This window comes from Trachymyrmex septentrionalis, unplaced genomic scaffold (assembly GCF_001594115.1).
Source record: "Trachymyrmex septentrionalis isolate Tsep2-gDNA-1 unplaced genomic scaffold, Tsep1.0 scaffold269, whole genome shotgun sequence".
Lineage (NCBI taxonomy): Eukaryota > Metazoa > Arthropoda > Insecta > Hymenoptera > Formicidae > Trachymyrmex > Trachymyrmex septentrionalis.
The window spans coordinates 28,336-51,751 of NW_017305429.1; the positions used below are offsets into that span (position 1 = coordinate 28,336).

General features: G+C 30.5%; 3 protein-coding genes across 5 annotated transcripts; 2 read left to right on the plus strand and 1 right to left on the minus strand.

Moving 5' to 3' along the window:
• The first annotated feature begins 766 nt into the window (after window positions 1-766).
• On the plus strand, window positions 767-5,199 carry LOC108749140 (RCC1 and BTB domain-containing protein 1-like). 2 transcript variants are annotated; one of them, XM_018487673.1, is made up of 11 exons: window positions 767-848; window positions 1,463-1,696; window positions 1,760-1,962; window positions 2,400-2,588; window positions 2,663-2,951; window positions 3,025-3,152; window positions 3,241-3,507; window positions 3,972-4,096; window positions 4,168-4,265; window positions 4,336-4,466; window positions 4,588-5,199. In XM_018487673.1, the coding sequence occupies exons 2-11, from the start codon at window positions 1,591-1,593 to the stop codon at window positions 4,729-4,731; spliced, it is 1,680 nt and encodes a 559-aa protein (XP_018343175.1). In that variant the 5' UTR covers window positions 767-848; window positions 1,463-1,590; the 3' UTR covers window positions 4,732-5,199. The 2 variants fall into 2 exon arrangements, with proteins under 2 accessions (XP_018343175.1, XP_018343173.1); XM_018487671.1 differs by having other exon boundaries at window positions 1,535-1,696.
• On the minus strand, window positions 3,097-12,416 carry LOC108749141 (DNA-directed RNA polymerase III subunit RPC5). 2 transcript variants are annotated; one of them, XR_001939344.1, is made up of 9 exons: window positions 12,375-12,416; window positions 9,708-9,955; window positions 9,437-9,630; window positions 9,139-9,311; window positions 8,775-8,973; window positions 8,325-8,524; window positions 7,845-8,008; window positions 7,261-7,658; window positions 3,097-3,136 (listed from the first exon to the last, which is right to left on the minus strand). XR_001939344.1 is itself a non-coding variant. In XM_018487674.1 (8 exons), exons 1-8 carry the CDS (start codon window positions 12,414-12,416, stop codon window positions 7,394-7,396), a joined length of 1,485 nt encoding a protein of 494 aa, XP_018343176.1. In that variant the 3' UTR covers window positions 6,735-7,393. The 2 variants fall into 2 exon arrangements, 1 of the variants encoding a protein (XP_018343176.1); XM_018487674.1 differs by lacking the exon at window positions 3,097-3,136 and having other exon boundaries at window positions 6,735-7,658.
• Window positions 12,417-12,986: 570 nt separating this feature from the next.
• Window positions 12,987-17,459, plus strand: LOC108749119 (U4/U6 small nuclear ribonucleoprotein Prp31). Its single transcript, XM_018487644.1, has 9 exons — window positions 12,987-13,177; window positions 13,411-13,608; window positions 14,521-14,725; window positions 14,956-15,125; window positions 15,761-15,918; window positions 16,019-16,309; window positions 16,751-16,975; window positions 17,081-17,181; window positions 17,265-17,459. The coding sequence occupies exons 1-9, from the start codon at window positions 13,060-13,062 to the stop codon at window positions 17,374-17,376; spliced, it is 1,578 nt and encodes a 525-aa protein (XP_018343146.1). The 5' UTR covers window positions 12,987-13,059; the 3' UTR covers window positions 17,377-17,459.
• The last annotated feature ends 5,957 nt before the right edge of the window (window positions 17,460-23,416 follow it).

The following is a 23,416-nucleotide window of genomic DNA, read 5'->3' on the forward strand; positions in this document are numbered from 1 at the left end:
CAACCCTCACCATGTTCACAAATGTATGAAAGCGTACAATAATTGGATCGCCAGTTTGAATCCGCTATCGAAAAAGGATCTTTTTTCGAATATAATCGTATATAAATAATACATAGAATTTGCATATGACACCAGATGTTTACTGTATACTTACTTATATACACGCTTATACGTATCAGTCTCTGAAATTCCGTTTATTACCCGTTTTTAATTGAATATAAATTTCCATGCAATTATAGATTAATCTTTTATTGAGAAATCTATAATAACGACTAATTTAAACATGTACTAATTTAAATACTTACATAAACCGGATTATATTATTTCCTGATAAAAACCAATAAACTTTGTGTCATAAATTCCTTGCATGTTCTAACGTATTTGGAATTGCGGATGTTAACAGACAACATTTTTATCTGAGAATCCAATTATGTACTATGAAATGGAAATGCTTATATAACCAGATTTAATATTTACTTGGATGGATTTTATGCCAGTTAAAGATTGATTTGTCCATGTCTATCCTGATGTGAACGCGCGTATATACTTTTTATCTGGACGTAACTGGAATTTTTAGTAGGAATTTTCAATTCGAGGAAACCTCAGTTAGAAAAATATACTATCATCATACTATAAACCTGCAAAAAAGAAGTTGAATGAAAGATAAGATTTACTTTTATCGACATTTTTACAGCTTTTATCACCCTCCGAACATAAACAACTCTTACTAACGAATGACTAAAAATTGAAGTCATACAGTGTTCGATTGAGGAAGATCTTCTCACGTTCATCATTTTGTTTCAATTTCTTGTGTATATAAGTGAGAGATTTTATTGTTCATATAATACGTACGTATTTTCTGATTAATAATTATTACATGTATATACAATATGTAAAGATATTTTATTAAAATTTTAAAAAGAACTAGCCAATATTAACGTAACATGGAGAGGAGCTGATAAATTTTACATATATAATAAACTATTTTTTCACTTCACTTATTTATTCTATTTATTCTATTAAAGGATAGAATTCTTTCAACTTTCCATATGTATATATGTACAATATAAATATATACATAAGGAAAGAAAATGGACAGAATCCATCTTGTAAAAAATGGCGGGAAGAAATAAGCTCCTTTTTTTACCTACATAATTCTTTTTTGAAAAATATTTCCAAGATTTTTTGTTACTGGATTATCGCGGATTTAATAAAAGAATGTTTACTTTAACTGTTGCGTTAAAAATCATCTTACCGTAATTGAAAAACAGATATTCTTACTCTATATTTTGTATGGCGTGTAATGGCCAATTTTCTATATAGACTTAATGCAAATGAAGTAGCACGAATTTTTCGCTACAAACTTTTGTTCGGTTTTAATATATTATATAAAAATATCCATATATATATATATAAGGATCTGCTGTTCTATCTAATCTTGTTTGGATTTATCCATCGTTAGTTTGGTAGATAATGATATTTCAAAGATAACTATGGACTATGACATACATGAGAGATCGTCTGCTTGAAACAGAATGCTGTAGAGAAATGAAACGGTGCGATCACGAAGAAGTGATTCTGTGAAGCTATATGTGTTCAAACCCAAAGATGACCTGCTCTAGCCTATGTAGCTGGCCAATCTTCAATTCACTGGAACCGAAATTCGTCTCCCAGATTCATATGGTTTTTGTATACGGTAACTCGCCTTATTTCCTTTATGTATTCGTTTTGGCAATGTTTATCTTTCAACTTGAAACAGGTACGTTGGGGAATGAGGCCTTAATCGTGACGAAGGACAAGATGGTGTATGGCCTAGGTAAAAACGTCAACGGTTGTTTGGGAATCGGGGACAAAGATGCCACACTAAAACCACAAAAAATAGAGGCTCTATGTGGAAAAGATATAAAGACGTTCGCGTATGGCGTTGGACCTCATGTTTTGGCGCTCACAAAAGAAGGAAAAGTAAGAAGTTGCTGGCAAGTTATATATTGAAGTACAAGTGAATGTTTAATTTTAGGTGACACCTCATCGATTTCAATGTCCTTTAGATATGTTTTATAATTCCATTAAAAAAAATAGAGGTGACCTTCATATCTTTTTGACGACGCCTCCACCTAGAAGGAAGACAACATGACCAAAACACATCTTCCTTAAAACCATTCCATCTTTCATTCTAAACATTTTTTCCTATCTTTAAAACTATGGGTTGTTATTCGGGTGGCTACTTTTAAATGACTATTCTGTAGTATATAAAAAAACATTTAGATTATTTCTTTTCTTTAGTGTTCTTTATCGATGCATATAGCAATTTATAATAATTGCCAGAAATTTTATGAAATCACGAAATCAGCGACGCATTTGCAAGACGTTATAATGAATGATAACATTGTCTTCAAAAGGTATATTCTTGGGGTTCCAACAATCGTGGTCAACTTGCACAATGTGTGAATAAAAGGAGTGCTCTGCAAGTTATCAGTATACCTACTCTAGTGCAACTGGCTACTCCAGAAGGCAGCCTGAGCATGAAACGCATTATGAATATCGCGTGTGGCAGTAATCATTCAGTCGCTATAACCGAGGATGGCGAGGTAAGCAAACTGTCAAAGTCCGTTAACAATAACCCTCTATTTCTACAAGCTAAGTGCTACCTGATTTGATTTAGGTTTATATGTGCGGAGATAACCATTATAATCAACTAGGAGATATTGAGAACAGATATTTTAACTCACCTAACAATGAGTATTTGTTTAGACCTCAATTAGTAAATGACAATTTAGATAGAAAGAAGATTGTCCACGTCTCCTGTGGCGGGACATTCACCATAGCTATTACTAAAAGTCGTGAGGTGTATAGTTGGGGCAATAATTCTTTTGGCCAAATAGGGATAAGAGAAAATTACGACAGAAGAAAAACGCCGCAGCGGGTCGATTTAAAGGAAGGCCTCATCGTAGGTAATTTTCGTCTCGATAAAGAGAAGGGGATGACAAAGTGAAACGGAATTATTAAACAATCGTTTTATTTCAGTCAAAGTGGTCTGTGGAATCGAGCACACGTTGGCACTCACAGACGACAAGAAGATCTATGCTTGGGGCAGAAACGATGACGGCCAATTAGGGATCGGCAGCAAAACGACTTCCTGTAAACCAATCATGGTAAACTTATTTTATACTTATATTATAAAAAACAAAGGGCAAGGAAAAAAAGGAAAGGTCATTTCATCATCAGTAATTGTATTATCAGATTAAGCACGAAACGGGGATAAAATGGGTTGACATCGCAGCTTTGAACTGCAGTAACATAAGCGTCGCCGTCAGTGAAGAAGGACGTGTCTACGTATGGGGTAACTGCCATGGTGAAAGTATCGTGACCCCAACTGTTACTCCGTTCTCAAACATGCATGATGCAATTGCGCGCTATGGGCCCAGCGTTATGCACGAACCACTGATTCTGTATGCGAACGGAGAGCCGGGCATATTAGAAAGTTTGAAAACTGCTTTCAATGATTCCGTATGTATATATCTTATTCCTAATTATCTGTTTGTTGTGAAATGTTCAATATTGAGAATAGGAAAATGCAAGTGAAACAAATAGATCTAAAGTTTTTTCGGCTAAACTTCTTCGCAATATTGCTACATTGTTATACTTAAAATAAAATTGAACAACTGATAAATCTTAAACAATACATATATGTAGTGGTTAAGATTTATCCTTTTTTGTTCAGTCTTGTTTTAAATATGATGTTATTGTCTTGTGATATGATGTATTTGTCTTATCTTTTTAAAAGAAATTTCTAAAAACTTCTTTATGGATGAAAAAAAATACTGAAACACTGAGGATGAAAACTTTGATTGGTAAAAACTGCGTAATACAGTTTATTCTAGAATAATTGCTAAATATAATAAGTACTTTATGTACCAAGCTAATATTGTATATATTTGTGTTTAACAACTTTTTCTCTCTTGATAATGTAGTCAACGAGCGATCTCAAAATACAAGTGGAGGGCCAAGATATCCACGTGCACAAAGCAGTTTTAAGAATCCGCTCTTTACATTTTAAAACCATGTTTCAGCACAATTGGAAAGAAAACAACCAAAGGTAACAAAAGATGTTATTTATGTTTAAAAATTTTCAAGTTTTGCTCATTTCATCGATATTCTTTCCGATAGTATTATCAAACCTGTTCAATTTTCCTACACTGTCTACAAAGCCTTCCTGAAGTATTTATATACCGATGTAATCGATTTACCTATAGAGAAGACATCAGGTAAGTCGACTACATTATGTGTGCGATCTTCGACCTATTCTCATAATTGAAGCAACATTTTTCGTTACAGAACTTTTGGATCTAGCCGAGGAATACTGCGAGAGTAATCTTAAGCAGCACTGCATTCATATGATAAAGCAAGGGATTACTATATCAAACGTCGCACACTTTTATGCAATTGCAGTGAAGTGTAACTTACAGGTAATCAAACATTATCACTATTAACACTCATTAATGTATAATGCTCATTAACATTTCATTAAAGTGTATGTTATCTATTAACGTACATGCAATAATTGAATGTTGTTGTCGATTTTTTTAGGAGCTAGAAAAATTTTGTGTCAAGTTTGCCATTAATCACATGTCTGCTGTGACGCAGACAGATGATGATTTCGCCGAACTGATCCAGAAAATGATGAAAACATTTATAATGACGGCAGGCAAGGTTGGTGATTTCAAGAAATAATCCCGTCTATATTTGCCTCTAAGGTGAATGCAGATCAGTGAGGAATGGAAATTACTGATCCGACTGTTGCTACAGTTATATTTTGTGATATATTTTATAATTTTATATCAAAATATTTCGACATTTTGTTTATTGCATTTCGCTATTAGTATCCTTTAAATGATAAATAGATATGATTGCGTCCAGTTACGAATTGTTTCGCGCGAGAGATTCATCGATTTTGGAGAATATAATCTTGTCATCTTTCAAAACCTGAGATTATCTCAGAAATCGCATAAAAAACTAAAATATAAACACACCAAGAAAAATCTCATGTTTACGAAGGTGTTATCTGTGTGATGAATTAATTAATATGTTAATTCTGTCGAACTGTTGCAAAATTTTCAATAATTTCGTTTTCTTTTTATCATAACTGTGATATGGCGTATTGATACATATTTACCGTGATTCACAATCACGTCTGCTTTCTGCCGATTTTCTTTATCAGTTACAAACGTTGTAAATAAGTATGTACAATGTGAAATAAATATTCTGATATTTATCATAAAAGTGACTTAAACATTTTTAAAGACATTTTACTGTCAATGCTGTGTCATTATGCTATCTTTATTTTTGGCCGCTGTTGTTTGATATTTTCTTAGGATACGTTTATTAGAATATAGTGTAGCTATAAGAGCGGCGATATGAGCGAAGCAGTGAAGATAATGGTATTGATTTCTATGTAAGTTTATATTGAAGTGGTGCGCAGAATGGAGTTTCGTAATTGATCATCGATAAAAGCACATCGAGAAGAAAAAAATTTGAATTTCTACACTATCATCGAGACTATAATCATGCTGTCCAGGGCCCTTATTCTGTAACTTTTAGCGATAGTTATAGTATCGTTATATTGCCGTTGCGTAGGTTTTATACATGATAAAAAAGTTGCGCAACAATTTAATAACATCGACACTGTCTTTAAGAACTAAATTTTTTCAGTGGTACTTTTATATTTTTTAAATTTTTCGATTATGTTTCGGTTACTTTGGTTTCAAGTTTTATTGCTTATTTTTTAATTTAAAATGTGTTTGACTCTTACTTTGCCCTTTATTTATTGTTATTTATTTTAAAGAGTCCTTTTATTTGTTAAATGTTTTATTGCTTATACTCTTTGTGTACCATGGCCCTAACATCAAGCCATAAAATATATTTTTCGTAATCCATAACAGTGTGTTTCCCTTTCACAATAATTTATCAGATCCAATAACTTAATAATACATCAAATAGATGCTCCCGTATACAAATCCCTTATACAATACACATAGATTATAGAAAGTCAATGGGCACGTTCAAGTTGACAAATCGGCTAGTTTGCTCACTGAGCAAATGAACATAATTAATTGTTACTTATAGATCCAATCAATCATATATACAATCGCTCGGTAAACATGCCTAGCTGCTTTGTCGTCTTGAACTCGCCTAATCTTTATTGAATTTGATAATACTTCATTCTATAGTATAGCAATATTTATTAGATGTATTCAGTATTCATCTCCTGCGATCGCAAAATTGTTATGTGTGATGTGTCTTTCTGCTTTTTTCATCTATAAAAATTACGACGGTAAATTATTTATTGTGGATAAATAATATATATAAGAACAAAGGAGAGGAGAGGAGATATTTGTTTATTAATATTCAATTGTCCAAAATTATTTGCGCCTCAAGTAGGAATGTATATACATGTGCTCGTGCTTATGTGTGCTTTGTGTGTGTGGGGGGGGGGAAGGCTACCAATTTCGCCACATTTCGCCAGGCCGCCGACTAATTTTGAATCATATGCTGATTAGTCAGAAACCTTATTTCTTCTGCATTACACAACTTGATCTGGTAATTTTTTAAAAAAAGCACAAATAAATTTCTTTCTCTTTCCTCTTAACTAAGTATATACATATATTAAGAATAGAACAACAAAAAATGAATATCATACATATTTTTAATAATATAATCATAATCAACGTGAGCATTCAAAACAATATATTCAGGAAATATCTATATAATTACAGTATATTCCTATTATGGAATCTTATGTGTATGTAAAATGTCTGTATTTCATATATACATAAAATCTTGTGTATGTGTGAACGTGTATGTATTTTAGTCTACATGTGTGTAATAAGAAAAATCTGTTGCTAGCAAAGCTTGCTCAGTCATGCTCGAATCAAGGATATTTATTACAAAAAAAATCCGAATGTATTTAATTTTAACTCTCCTTAATGTATTAAAATTCATACTAATTATTAATCACATCTACAAAACGCCTGTCGCACAATTGGAACATGGAAAGCATGTATAAATATAGTATATTACTTAATTTTCTCTTACATTTGTAATATATTACAAATGTATGCACATATGCGTAAATTCAGAATTGCATTAATAAATATAGCATTACATACTAATACCATAATATACTATATTTGTACATTGCATTGATTAGGGATTAATTCTTGGACATAAGCCTCGAATATATTTCCGGAAAACTCAACTTACAACATAGTCGACGTGACATTGCAGAGAAATCTCACGATTCATAGCGAAGCAGTCACGTGATTCATAGATACGACATGATCAGAGTGACGGGTAAAATGAGAATTTTCAGCTACCGCGATGCACTTGGTTTTGGTCACGTGGTTTCTGATATTTTCCTGGAGCGACTTTTCTTGTGTTTAGTCGATTCGGTTATTGCATCGTTATCCGATACAGATGATTCCTTGACCGATTTTCGGCCACGGCCAATGTTTCTCTCTTCGTTTTCCGAACCTAGCGATTCCCGATTCGACTTCCGGCGCTGACGCTGCGGTGGCTGATTTTGTGCTTCCATTATTTCGCGTAGATATTTCCTCTTCGCATCCCAAAACATTTGTTGTCGCTCGACGATTTCGGAATATCTACCGAATAAGAACGATTAATGCTAATTTCTAGGGTAATTCTAATAGCGATGAGTTCAATGAAAAAAAAAAAGATAAAAGTGAAATTGCATAGAATCGTTACTTGGAAATCAATTGGAGTAGCACTTTTTGAAGAACATCGAATTTGATTTTTTTTTAGAGAAATTAACGGAATGTAACGATTACCTCTTGCAGAAATCCCAGTTGAGTGGCTCTTTCAGTTGCCAACCTTTCCTCGATTCATATGTTCCAAGCTCCGCAAAAATTTGATTAATTTCTTCTGAAGGCAACTTGATCACGGACGAAATCGTTTTGCGATTAAGATATTGGTGTTCGGTAAATAATAATAACTAAAAGAAATACAAAAAAATATTTTATATAATTAACTTTTTTTTGTATATTTAAAGTTTTAGTTAAGCTTCTTGCACTTTCTTGAGTAACTTTGGCAAGTAAGCAACTTTGATTGCATAGATAATGTCTTAATAAAAAATATAACAAATATTCAATCAATGATTTCACAAAATTAAATATAGTAATAATCTAAATTGATATAAAAATAGTTGGAGTTTATTATATTTTAGTATAAGATTCGAAAATTCAGAAGCTAAGAGAAATAAAATTAGATTTCAGAACATAATTTTTCATTAATAAATTTTGAATACTCACAATATAATCACGTGTTCTGCACATGAATTCAGAAGTACTGTTTTGAGGAGAAAGGCTGTCTTTGGGATATATTAGTTCACTATTCACAATCCAGTTACCCTGCACCAGCATAGCTACTTGCTGCAAATACTTGAGTATTGTTATCGTATCCTGCTCTGGCGATAGAATTTCGCATAGCTTTGCAAAGGATATGATTCTCACTGTAAAAAATAGATTTGTTTCTATCAAATTCCTACGTGATATAAAAATCTGCTTAATTTATACAATAAACATTTATGCTAACACGTATAAAAAAATTGACTCTTATATTTTTGTAAATGTGTATCGTAAAAGACTAAAAAATATAAAATTTGTTTTTTAAACAAAAGTTTTATAATTTTATATTTTATATTAAATATATATGTATCTTTATATCTTCCTTTCTCTTTATCTCAAGTGTGATTTTCTCACCTTGTTTCATGATTTTCCTGATTTGGTCTAGCAAAGGCAAAGTCAAAATGTGATGGAGATCTGTCTGATCCTCGGAAGTGGATTGCAAATAGCACTCATCAGGTAACTGGGGTACCAACAGACGCAGATAATTTATCTGACCCAAATTCAGATTATTTGAATCTTCGGCCGACGAGCAGAACATCTCCATCCGTGTCGGCTGTAAAAACAAAAAGATATTTCAATATGTAAAAAAAAGTAATAATAACAGATTAAACGTATGCAAGAGTTTTTTTTACTGCATTTGAATACATCGATACATTAATTATATTTTCCTTTAAAAAAAAAAAATTATTAACTTCACGATTACATCGAGACAACTTACCTCAGCTTGCGCATCGTAAGCCGGTATGTAATTTGTATGCATCCAACGCTCCTCCTGGCTCTTTTTGTTGTGATGTTGGAAAGATTGCTCCTGCAGCTTCTTCAGGTTATCCGGCAGATGCCTAGCGAATGTTACCTTCACCGGAGTGGCATTATCTTCCTCCTCGTCGTCGTCTGCATTTTAGCAAATGAATTTGTGAGTGTTTCTCGTTCGCTTGTACCAAGCTCTGAAGGTTTAACACAGGCTATCTCGGTAAATATATTCATGTATAAATCAACAAGGAAAAATCCTCTTTTACCTTCTCCAGTGTTCTTCGTTCCATCCCTGGTATGCTTATCATTTTCGTCAAGATAATCGCACTGCAGCTTCATATGCAACATTGATTTTAATGGTGTGATGTGTAGCTCATCATCCTGAAAAATCCCGACTGCGAAATTTGAGCAGTCTGACAACGTCCGTTCTGAAGTCAATACAACCTTATCCATCAGTTCACTAATAAAAAAAATTTTTTTTTGTAAATGTAGATTAAAAAAAGTTTTATCAAAAGTTGTTCAAAATTTTGCAATTACTTATCAAACACTATTTCATCATTTTCTGTAGATTTTCCATCTGTTTTTAAAGCCAACTGTTTTCCCATATAGCAATCGTAAGAATGTTTATTCGATGTATCCATTGCAAGTTCCATACGAATTTTCTGGTTTTCGGGTTTAACGAAAGTCTTCAAGAAGGTAGCATTGGGATAATTATCTTTGACATATGCAGGATACTGAATAATAAATAATTTATCCGCCAAAGCCTTGGAAAGGTACACTGGTATCTACATAAACAATTTCTTTTATTGTTCTCACAGATGAAAAAGAAATATTAGATGTACAAATAAATAATCCACTATTTTTGGTAAAATTTCGTTTGAACATGAAAAAAGGCAAGCCATAGTATAAGTCATTTTTTACGTTCCGAAACACAACAGGATTATGTTCCGGGAGCACACTATCAGCTATCACTATTTGTGTCACACTATCCTTGTTTCACATCTAATAGACACTAAAGATAGAATGACATAATAGAGATGATAAATAGAGGTAATAGCATCTCTTTGAATTCAGCCTAAGTGTAGTAATAAGCTTTAACTTTAAGCAATTGATCAATCATAGTTGATTATTCTTCTCCGAGGGGTTGGTTACTAGCAGTTATAAAAAGTATACAAAAATTACCCTTGATATAAATTATTTTTAAATTACCTCTTACTTAAGATTACCTAAGCTCGGATATATTAGATCAGTACAAAAGTTCATGCCTGATTATTATTCAAATAGCTGCTATTTTTGTTAAAAATAAAATAAAATCTAAATCTTTTTCTATCTGATGGAAGAATTTAAGAATCTATGTTTTTTAAATTGTGATGGTTTTGATGGAGTTATGAACAATCAAAGTCAAAATATTCATTTTATTTAATTTGCAACAACTCAAAAAAAATCATAGACATTTTTAAAAACGATTTTATAGGGAAAACTTTAAGCTTTTACATTAGATTAATTTTTGCAATTTTTTTTGGACATGTGACAGGCACACAAAGTGAAGACAAAATTTCCTGTTTTGGTTAACTCGTAGTTTTCTATATGTAAAAATTATAAGATTCACATAAATTCAAAAAATATAGTAACCCCATTCGAAAGTAGAGATTTCAAGCTTTAAAACCCTTTTTTGAAATTTAAATTTATTTTTAACAAAATTGCAACTGTTTAAACTTCGAATAATAAATCGAGTACGAACTTTTGCACTGATCTAATATAATAGGTTTAAGCCTTAAAAGATAAGAAATGGACAAACCATAGACGATTATTTTTTTCTTCTCTTCGCATTCGACTGTACTTAATTGATCAATTTCTTATGACTTAAGGCTTAAAACACCTATTGTAGATCCAAACTAATCTGAGATAGCATTAGTTATTTCAAATTATCAAATACTACCTCATATTACCTTAAAATATTTAAAATTACATCATATTTTCTGAGGTATCAGATTTTAATTTTTCCAAATTTACTTTGCTCATCTAAGCTCAAGATTATCTTATACGAATACATAAAGTATTATTTCTTCAGATCTTTAGAATATCTTTAGATTACTATCATAAGTATCTTTGAGAACCTCGATTTTTTAGATTTTCATTGCTTAAGAAAAAAAAACGTGATTTTACGAAACAAATATTTATTGCATAGAAAAAAATATAAAAATTTTGCAAACAGAATATATATTATATGTATAGATACTAAAGTTCGACAGTAACGTACTTTTAACATTTGAGATTTTTTTATACTAACAAAACTGAATAAATATTAATAGGTTCCATAAAATAAACACTAATATATCCATAAATTAAAAAAAAAACACTAATAGTAAAACAGATTCTTTGTCAGTGCTCTTTGTTTCCTCTTTCTTGTTTTTTATTTTTTGCTTTTTTTCTCTTTTACAACCATTTTATCGACAATTGTATTTCTCGTTTCTTTCGAAGTTAACTTTTATCTCGGGCGATATAAAACAAAAAACCGATAAGAAGCAAGAAGACAAGATGTAAAAAATAGTAAAAAGCAAGAAACAGGAAATAAGAAGCATATTGTTAAATAGGCTTTAAACCTACTGACTTGAATTCACTGGTACAGTTTCTCCTGAATCAGTGACCACTATGAGTTTCACTCTTTCATGTAAAGCAAGGATAAAAGTACTGAAAGTGTCCAAATCTAACGCAACCTCAGTTGCGTACACCTATGACTAGAATATATAAATTATCTGCAAGGTGGAGGAAAGTCAAGACAGTATTGAAAAACAACAGGGATTATTTTCACGATTGACGTATGTCGGTATGTTTCAACAGTAAATATTTAATGTCGTAAAAAATAGTAGATTATTTACTTGTATGTTTAATGTAAACTGTAAAGCAAAACATAATTTGTAGTAACATAATTTATAATAAAATCAGTTTTTGTACGTAATTAGATTATTAAAAAAAAATTACAGCAATTTTGAGCGGATCTGAAAACATTTCTTGTCTTTTGTAACACATAAAATACGTGAGATTAAAACGAAAGAAACGGAAGTCATTGTACTAAGTGTCAACAGTAAATTTTAAACCATGTGTTCAGAAGCAAAATCTAACCTAAAAAAAACTCTACGTTAAATAATCTTGTCGGGAGCAAGTATAACAAAAAAAAGTGAAATCAGAATATAGAACACTAACCTCTTTCACGACGGGATCGTCTTCCGTTTTCGTGGTGTCCATTGTCGTTATTTTTCATCGGAATAAACTTTCTTTCTTCAACTTTTATATTTTATGTTATTACATGTGCACGGAACATCTCTCGGAATTTTTCGGATATCTTAAATCGAAATTTACCTGCATAACATTCCGAAGCAAATGAAACGAAAGGGAGATAAATTGATAATGGCAAGGTAGCAAGCATAGAACTGCGCATCACTTTTAAAAATCGGCGATAGACACAGTAGAGACATCTATCATGTTGAAAGTTGGCTTGCTTCACTCCTAGCGATTGGCCAAAGCATTATTCCCTGATGTATGCAAACTTTAGTTGGTTGAATTTCCGCATATTGCCGTCCGAACCGTTAAGGCTTAAATACAATAACACAGGCAATAGGGAATAACGAGCTGTCCAATCAGAACTCTGGGATATAATATTGAACTTACACATCAGAGCTCTGATTGGACGGCTCGTTATTCTCTATTGCCTGTGTATTGCGTTTAAGCCTTAATCCATACAAATTAAAATCGTATTGCCTAGGGTTTTTTTGTTAGTATCAACATTTTTCAGTGTAGTTTTTCGGCTATCTTTGTTCTCGTTGCAAATACCGACGCAATTGAATCTTAAGGTAGAAATAAAAAAATAAATAATTTATAACAAAGGAAAATGTCTTTAGCTGACGAACTTCTTGCCGATCTTGAAGAAAATGACGACGCGGACGCTATTATGGAAGAGCCAGAGCCGCAGTTTATTCCGACTTCGGTTTCTAAGATCTTGGAAGAAGGTTAGATTATTTAGTAGTACGTGTAGTTCAAAACAAATTGTTTTCATATAATTCTGTTCTGTTTTATCCAGTATAATTTACATAATATATTTACATTACAATATATTTACTTGATGTAATATATATTTAACATATTGTACTATATTTATTTTGTAATTGTTTTATATATATTAGAATTAAAAATATATCAAACATATTATATACAAAAATTAATTTGTCTTTTCTTTGTGCAGAGATAAAGGTATCCTCTGTTCGAGAATTGGCTCAGTTACGAGATTCAGAACAGTTACAGCAAGTTATAACACAGATTGAAAAGCACAGCAAGATACCTAGGAAGTCGACGGATATTATAGGACCTGTGGAGTCTGATCCAGAATATCAGTTAATAGTTGAAGCTAATAATATGGCAGTAAAAATTGACAATGAAATAGGTAATCATATAGATTATAGAATATTGAAGCAAACGTTCTATATCTAATGAAAAATAAATTAACAGTTTTATCAAAAAATATTTTTTTATTATTTTATTATACTAATAAAATTACATAGTAAAAAAATAATATGTAGCAATAATGATAATGTAAAATATAAAATAGTGTTCCTATAATAAGAGTTAGGACAAACCGCCATCAACAGGCCTGTTCTTTTTGGTTGAACTTTTGTATCAGTTCATCTTTCTTTCTCTTTTTTTCTCTTGGAGAGAAAAGGAAGAAAACTGAACTGGTGCAAAAGTTTAACCGAAAAGACTAGGCCTATTAATGGCCAAATACTACAGAGATTATAGACAAATAGCGAAATACTACTATAGAGACTATAGACGATATATAGAAAATATGGCACGTCAAACATATGTAGCCAAGTTTAATTAAGTGAGGATGGTATGAGGCTTGTTCTTTTTAGGTGAACTTTTGCACTAGTTCATCTTTCTTTCTGTTCTCTCCAGGAGAAAGTTCAGCTAAAAAGAACAGGTCTGTAGTTAGAAGTAACATTCTTTAACAAACCTCGTGTAAATGTTATAATGCCAGATAATGATAAAAACATGAAAGATGATATCAAATATGTGATTTTCTGCAATTTGCTTGTAATTCGCGGTTGTGTTGGCTATTGCAACTTATTTGAAACTAGCGATTGGCTATTACATGGATTAGTTATTTGATGGATTTTAGCAATTAACCAAAGTTGCGCTCACATTCTAACTCTTATTATAGGACTCTTATTCTAACTCTTGTTATAGGAACACTAATAATAAATATTGTAATAATAGAAATAGTATAAAATGCTATATAAAGTAATCATAAAATTTGTATAAAGTAATGCTGATCACATTTTCACATTTTTTTCAGCTGTTATACATAGATTTACAAGAGACAAATACTCGAAAAGATTTCCAGAATTGGAATCCTTAGTTGTAGGACCATTAGAATATGTAATGACTGTAAGGGAGTTGGGAAATGATCTAGACAGAGCCAAAAATAATGAAATTTTGCAACAGTTTCTTACTCAAGCTACAATTATGGTTGTTTCTGTGACAGCATCGACTACTCAAGGGTAACATTTAGATGCATAGACTTAAATGTTTTTAATTTTTAATTTTCGGAAAGCGAATTTTTTTGTCTAACATCCTTGTGTTTAAGTAATAAATATTATAACAATAATAACGTTAAGAAAGATTAAACTTTAGGAATTTTCTAACTGATTAAAAACAGAATTTATTGCATTGGTTTTAGTAATTAATGTACAATTATTTCTTTTTAATTTTTATATCTGTCTTCGCACAGTCAGTTGTTGACAGAAGAGGAGAGAGAAGCTATTTGTGAAGCTTGCGATATGGCGGTGGAATTAAATAATTGTAAATCAAAAATATTTGAATACGTGGAGAGCAGAATGGCGTTTATTGCGCCAAATTTATCGATAATCGTCGGTGCATCGACAGCTGCCAAGATTATGGGTAGAGTATTATTCAAAATCGCAAATATATTTATATCATTTAACAAAATTGAAGGACTCTTATTATACAAAATAAATAACACTAAATAAAAAGCAAAGTAAGAGTCAGCACATTTCGTTTTTCAAAATAGTCATCTAATTAAAAGAATAAAATACAAATAAAAAAAAATAAAAACGAAGAAAATATATAATAAAAATAAAAGATACATAAAGAATAAAAGATAAGAAATAAATAAAAATTCCGTAACAAGTTTCGGCTACAAGATTGAGCATTCTTCAGACAAATATCGGAAAAAAAAAGAGTAAACCGCAATACAAATGTTCGTAAATTCATCACAATTCGGATGAGTCTTGATGTAGAACTCGACAATATTCACGTATGATTACACAGTCGCAAATGTATCGTATCTCTCGGAAAAGTTCAAAAACATATGTAAATTGTTCCAAATAAGCGTGTCCATACAAGTATAAAAAGCCTATTGTAATATGTAAAAACAAGTGAAACGCAGATGTAAAAGACGGACATTGTGTATCGCTTAAAGTGTACGCTCACTGATACGAATCACTACAGACTGGATATATTTATATCAAAGTAAAAATGAATTTTTACAATTGCTACAAATTTTTTTTAATCAGGTGTCGCAGGCGGTCTGACAAAGCTTTCTAAAATGCCAGCCTGTAACCTTTTAGTCCTTGGATCCCAGAAGACCACACTCTCTGGATTTTCGCAAGTTGCTACCTTGCCTCATACAGGCTTTATATATTACTCTGAAATTGTACAAGAAACTCCCCCAGTAAGTTTATTTTCTTTTTTAATAAAGCATATATACATAATAAAAATTACAAAATTAATGAAGTATTACGACAATAGATTTAATGTGTACAACGTTGCAGGATTTACGGAGAAAAGCAGCAAGACTAGTGGCATCAAAGAGCATGTTAGTTGCTAGAGTAGACGCTTGTCACGAGAGCACAGATGGTCACATTGGACAGATGCTGCGCGAAGAGATCGAGAAGAAACTAGATAAGCTGCAAGAACCGCCGCCTGTGAAGTTTGTGAAGCCACTACCAAAACCAATCGATCCTGGTCGAAAGAAGCGCGGCGGTAAACGCGTTCGCAAGATGAAGGAACGTTACGCGATTACGGAATTTAGGAAGCATGCCAACAGGATGAATTTTGCAGATGTAAGTTATAAAGAATGTTCTGAAATTTGTGATTTATAAGATAATCTCAGAGAATGTATTATTAAAAATAATGTTAAGACAAGCTCGTAAAGAGATTAATAATGATAAAAGATCAAAGACAAATTGGACGAGCGAGTAAGATATTAATTATATGTATATGATGTTTATTAAAATAATGTTAATGAAAATTAACATGTTATTTTTCGCTTCTGATGTCACGATTTAATATAGCTGTGACTCAGAAGCCTTATTGGTTATAATAAAAAAAAAGATTTGGGTATAGATTTAGGGCGATACCACAATTATTAGACTGTAAAAGTTTACAGTGTTACTTATTAGTTTCTAATTAATAATTTATATTGATTAATTTTAGAAAGTTTATTAGAAAAAACCTAAAACACAATATTTAAATGTTAAAATGTATTATTATTGTGACTGTAGATTGAAAGTGATGCCTACCAAGAAGATCTTGGCTATTCGCGAGGGACGATTGGCAAGGCTGGCACTGGTCGAATCAGACTGCCGCAGATTGACGAGAAAACAAAAGTCAGAATATCCAAGACACTCCAGAAAAATCTGCAGAAGCAGCAGCAATGGGGAGGTAGCACCACCGTCAAGAAACAAGTCTCTGGAACTGCTTCCAGTGTAGCTTTTACTCCTTTACAAGTATGTCTCTGTTGCTTTTGATGTCTTACTAAAACATTAATTGTACAAGTGAAAAATTATTTTTTATTTTTTTATTTTTTTTTTAATGATTATCTGCGTTTGTAGGGTCTTGAAATTGTCAATCCACAAGCTGCAGAGAAAAAAGTGAACGAGGCGAATGCAAAATACTTTTCCAATACAGCTGGTTTCCTAAAAGTCAAGAAAACGTAAATGTATATTGCAAATAAATGTGGGAGGTTGTATATTCAATATTTGACTGTAAGTATTAATTGTTTAATTTATTGAGCAGAGTTGAAATATGGATGGATAATAATCGACTACTAAATAAAAAATGTACCTGTGATCTTGCAAACGACTATGAGTCTGCAATGGAATGTATACACCATTTATCACTGCGATGAAGATTGATATCCTTGAAAAACCAATTTACTCCTTATTTTTGTTGAATTCATATATATATTTGCACTGATTATACCGTGTAACACCAATTTTTTTTCACATATGAAAAAATTGATGTGTCCCTGAAAGTAGAAACGAAATCATACAAGTACGTTGTATTTTGCGAAATTTGTTTGATACACATTTGAAACTTAGAGGAAGTAATTCGGCTGCAATGCCAGATAAAATTGTATACAATTTTATGAAATGATACAATTATATGAAAATCATATATTTCCATGTAAAATTTGTTGCAAAATTTGAAAATGATAAAATTAAAGCGATTGTAGCAGAACAAAATGATTTTAAAAATGCATTTTTAATAAAAAAAATTGTTCAAATTTTTAAAATTTTTTTTCTTAAAAAGTGTCTATTTTTTATGACAAACATATCGATTTTTTGTATGTGAAAAATACTGTCGCATGGTGTTAAGGCTTCTGAGTAGTCATCACAGAATATTGACGTCAGAAGCTAGAAATAATACTTAATTTTTATTACGTGTCACTTATAAATAAAGACAATTTGGATAAAGCAAAATGATGAGATTGCTTTAAAATATGTATTTTGTAAAAATGGACAAAAACTGCTTATTTCCTTCCCCCCCCCCCCGCCACCCCTTCGACAGTCAATAAATAATCGTAAAAAGTGATGAAAGCCAAATATGAAGTGCTTTTAATTTCATTCAATGCGCATGCATAGCTTATTTTTACTTACACGTGCCTTTTATCATTTTTTATGATTATTTACTGACTGTCAGGAGGGATAAGCACAGTTTTCGTCCATTTTTACAAATGTTTTAAAGCAATCTCATCATTTTGTTTTATCCAAATTGTCTTTATTTACAAATGCCGTAATAAAAATTAACATGTTATTTCTCGCTCCTGACGTCGCGATTTAATATGGCTGTAATGATTCAGAAGTCTTATTGGTTAGATAATAAAAAAAAGAGATTTGGGTATATAGATTTAAGGCGATACCACAATTATTAGACTGTAAAAATTTACAGTGTTACTTTCTTATTAGTTTCTAATTAATAATTTATATTGATTAATTTTAGAAAGTTGTTAAAATGTGACCTACTTGATTTATGCATTATTCTGTCGCAATTCAACCATTTGCTGGCATTAATCTTCTGTAGGGAAGTATAGGTATCGCTTCGTCTCTTCATATTATATCCATACTTTACATCCGCGATCGAACGAAATATGGCAAAACCTTCATCGGCGAAAGTATTCGATTTCACATCGATATTATTCAATAATAATTGAAAGCTAATTATAAATGAGTTTTGATTGCTATTTGTGCATGAATGGCAAATTCTTTTATATTGCTTATAAATGAGAGAGAATGGCAAAATAAGAAATAAAAATAGATATAAATAGCTAGAGATAGAGAGAGAGAGAGAGAGAGAGAGAGAGAGAGAGAGAAATATGTAGAAATGAAGTTAATATAAAATTTATATAGTACAATTTTATATAAAATAATCTATACATAATTGTAGAATTGTAGAAAATAATAGATATTTTTTTAGAGTCTATATTAATTATATCTATACATGAACAACTGCAGTGAAGTTATTATATATATAAATACTTAATTTGAGATTTCTATTTTATTTTTTTTTATATAATATTATAGAGATACACATTATTATAGGGCAACATAAAATTTATTTCATGTCTTTATGATAACAAGAATAGAAAATGTTAATCAAATACGTGACATTTTCAAGACTATTGAATTGTGAATAAAGATTACTAAGAACCACACCTTGCATACATGTTCTTCGACACCTGAGCTTAAAGCACTATTTCATTTTAATGACATGTGTTTACGCAATACATTTTATATATGTAAATCGGTTTTTATATCGGGAAATGAAAAATTTGCATCGCGTGCTACGCCAGATTTCCGCATTTTGTTGCTCGTTTTCGAGATTGAGTTTGAATTCTGTTGCATAAACTGTTACTGTAAACGAACCGATTGTTACGTGATTATTACTCATGTAAGCTCAAATTTTTTTTGTGTATCTCACGTCTAGTCTCACGTGAATTAATATAAACTATTATTTTATTATATTCATGTTTCTATTACTTCTGGATTTGTTGTAATCTTTATGTCACGAACAATAATGCAATCTGTATAATAAATATAGTTAATTCTTATCTAACAGAAGTGAGATTAAGAAAAATTTAGTGATCAACTGAGATTTTTAAATCATTTTATTCATCCCGATTTGAATGCGCTTGTAAAAAAAATTTTATGTCATATTTTTTTTTTAAGAAATTCTGAAGAAATTAAAAAATTTTTATCAGAGTAATGTATTTATAAGGAAGAAACGTAATACTATTCTCTCTTTTCAAGATCAGGATTATTTCAACAATCAGTAATGAAGAAACTTATGCAATTAATCGACTCCACCAGAGTCTCTTCTGCTTGCTTTACCTTGGCCTTAAACTTGAACAGTTAGCATGTAGCACGCCATTTCTGAATTTATTTAGACTGAATCTATCATGATTCTGATTCTACATTTTAATGCCCCTTTCTCTGTTTTTGACCCAGACGATGTTCTCTTCCACTTTCTTTTCGATATCTTTAAATAAGAGGAGAATAAATTATCGCGAATCCTTTATTTTTATGATGATATTCTTTCTCAAGTTCCTATCTCATTATTTGTTCTTGAATTTACAGGAGAACCGTGATAGTCTTTTTTAATCAAAATCTTTCTGATATTTCAAACCTTTCTATTTTCTGTAGATTGTAGAATGGATATTTTTTACTTCCTATATGAAGAACTCACTCAAGAAAAAAGTATTGACAAAAGTAAATATTTCAATTACTACAATTAATAGAAATTAAAAGATGAAATAATGTCTTATCCATAGAGCATAATTTTGTTTTCTTCAATTTTACTTCCTTAGAGCAAGAACTTGCTTGGAAACTTATCTTTCATCATAAAGGCTTATGTAAATAATGCTTGCTTATATATATGTCTACTGAATTTTTGGAATTTCTGAAATTTATACAACACAATCTTCTAATATTGATTTTTTTACTTTTCTAAATTATTCACTTTTAAAACTTCGAGTATCCGTTTCTCCTTCGCTTATTTCTTATAAGCTTCGATTATAAATATGTTTTAAGTACAACAGCCATAAACATTCCTCTCATAATGACGTCTCGACAATTTTAGCATTTTGATATGTTTGATCTCTTTATAATGAATTATTTTGTATTCGTACGTTGATGGTTTCTTCAACCATCATATCATTTAAAAAAACATAATCAGTCTAAACTAAAAATTGGATTAAAAATATAATTATGTAACAATTTCATTGAATCTACTATGGCTAACAATTTTCGTATATAATAGCTTTTACATTTTCGTTTTAGGATATTTTATTTGAATTTAACAATGTGTCATTAACGTTATAAACGCGAGATGTGATTTTGTATGCATAAGATGGTCCACTTAAATGATGCACTTATATTTTACTGAAAGCGTTGATTTTAGATAAAAGGTATTCTAAATAAAAGTTAAATTGAAGGGTTTCGAGAGCGATATAAAACAGCATTAGATATATCTTACAATTAGATATAAAAATTATATTCAAATTTTTAATTCTCATTAGTTTTCCAGTCAAATTTCTGATTAACAAAGCCGTAACAGAGGTTGAAAGAACTTTCTCCATCAGGTCCAAATGCTTGGTGAAAGTGTTTCTTTTACACATCTGAACGTGCAACACCGAATGTCCACTTCTCTTTGGAATCGTTTTTAATTCGAATGAAATGATAATATTGGATATTTTGAGGATTTTATTGAACATTGTCTTTATAAATTATTTTGCCGAATTATTTTAATTTAAAGTTATATAAATTGTCTTAATTTACATGATTAATATTATTAATCTTTAATGTTTAAAGATACATAAATACATACATTTAAAATATACAATAAATTTCAAAGATACAATATTTAACCCAAAGTGTATATTCAAGCAATTGATAAAACTAATAAATTATATTGTCAAGTATGTGCAATATAAATAATAGATCAATTAGTTGATAATAGGTCAACTAAGTTGTTAATCTTTATCTATACTTCCAATTGTAATGTGTGTGACTCGTAGAAAAAGGAAGGAGGAACCAAAGTGTTATTACTATTTCGTTCCAGGATAATTGGCATCCATTGTCGATATCATCGGAGTAAATTAAACAAAGCGTGTCAGTGGTAAGTTTCTCCGTGGGTGGAGAACCATAACTTTCGATCTCATTTTCTCATTGAATTCAACGCACTGTTTGGCGGCCGATTTATTGAAATTTTATGGAAGCGGATCGAACTTTCTTTTGTCAGGCGAAGGTCGTTCTTTTCACCGATAGTGATGAATTGCCAATATGCATAATAAAATAAAATCATTCCTAACATCTACATATAGACTATAACTAATTATTTCGATAAATAATTAATCCTTATTAATCTCATAAAATTAATTAATAACATGTATAATGATGTTAATATATTATCTAGTAACAGTACATGCAAATTTTTAGATCAAATACTGTTACTGTCATTATCATTATTTATATAAACTTTACAAGAATTTCTTATATTAATCCACATCTTTGCTTAACGTGTATTTGTCTTCAGAGTATATCATAGAATATTTTTTAAAACTTTACATTTATTTATGTATTCTGTAAATATAAAAATTACTTTGAATTTTTCTAACACTTTATTTAAATTTTGTTTTTAATTTTTTAAATAAAGGATTATTGAAGAAACATGTTGTTGAACAAATGTCATAAAAAATTGCAGTATATTATTTTAAAATATCAGATATTTATCTATTTTTATATAACTGTCACCCGCGCGACTACAAACGACCGTAGTAATGAAATCTTATATATACTAAATGAATCTGTATAACAAACGAAACAAAGAAATATTATATTACAGCATTTTACAAATGCGGAAGTAAAACCTGTCGGGCGGGGCGGTGAGAAAGTTACGTCGCCCAACCGATGTATGAAATTTTAATCGAGACGTAACGCTTGAACGAAGGTGTGTCAATTTTAAGTGACAAGTTTCACGTGGCAATAAACAAGAAAAAAAGATCAATCGTTTTATATAACAAACGCGAAAATCTGGTTACTTTATGTACGAGTGTAATTCTGAGATTAAATAGATCCTAAATTTGGAAAACATAGTGTTTTCATAGAAAGAAATGTCAAGGCATCAATATCTTTTAATAAATTACAAGAAACATGTTTTTTACAATTTAAATTTCAGAGAAATAAAAGTACCAAAATCTTATTTTTCTCATAGCTTTAAGTAGAATTTAATTTAACATGATCTTAATCAATTAATTGGCTATTAGTTAAAAATAATTGGAATTCAGAAGTCAATGAAGATGAGGTTTTTACTACAATAATAGAATTATTATTATATAAGAAATTCATCATAATTATAAAGATGTAAAAGATTTCAATTTTCTTGAAATTCTTTAAAACAATTCAATTTCACTGATACATTTCGATAAGTAAAAATCATAGTGTTCCTAATTAGCGTTGATTATCGCATCATTTTCTCTTATGAATATTTTTTAACAATAAAATGAAGGATGATTTGTTTCTACAAATATCCAAATAAGGATATTTAAATACAAACCGGCAAATGTAAATGTCGGGGTGTGATATGATGCGGGGTGTTATATTCAGTATATAGTTACAGTAATACTTTCGATCTTTGCTTATGTTTTCTCGGCTGTACGTCAACGTTTAATGAAGCGAATGAAACTATGAGGTTCTTTATATAATCAAGTATAGAACCCCCACTCTAATATTGTTAGTGACTTCTAAGAATTATACTAGAATAATTAAACAATATTTATATTTTCGGAGTTTGTTAATGTAGTATATAATTAGTAAAGTTTTATGAATATTAGAACTGCATTCAAATATGCAAATTTTACAGTAGAATATATATATATATATATATATATA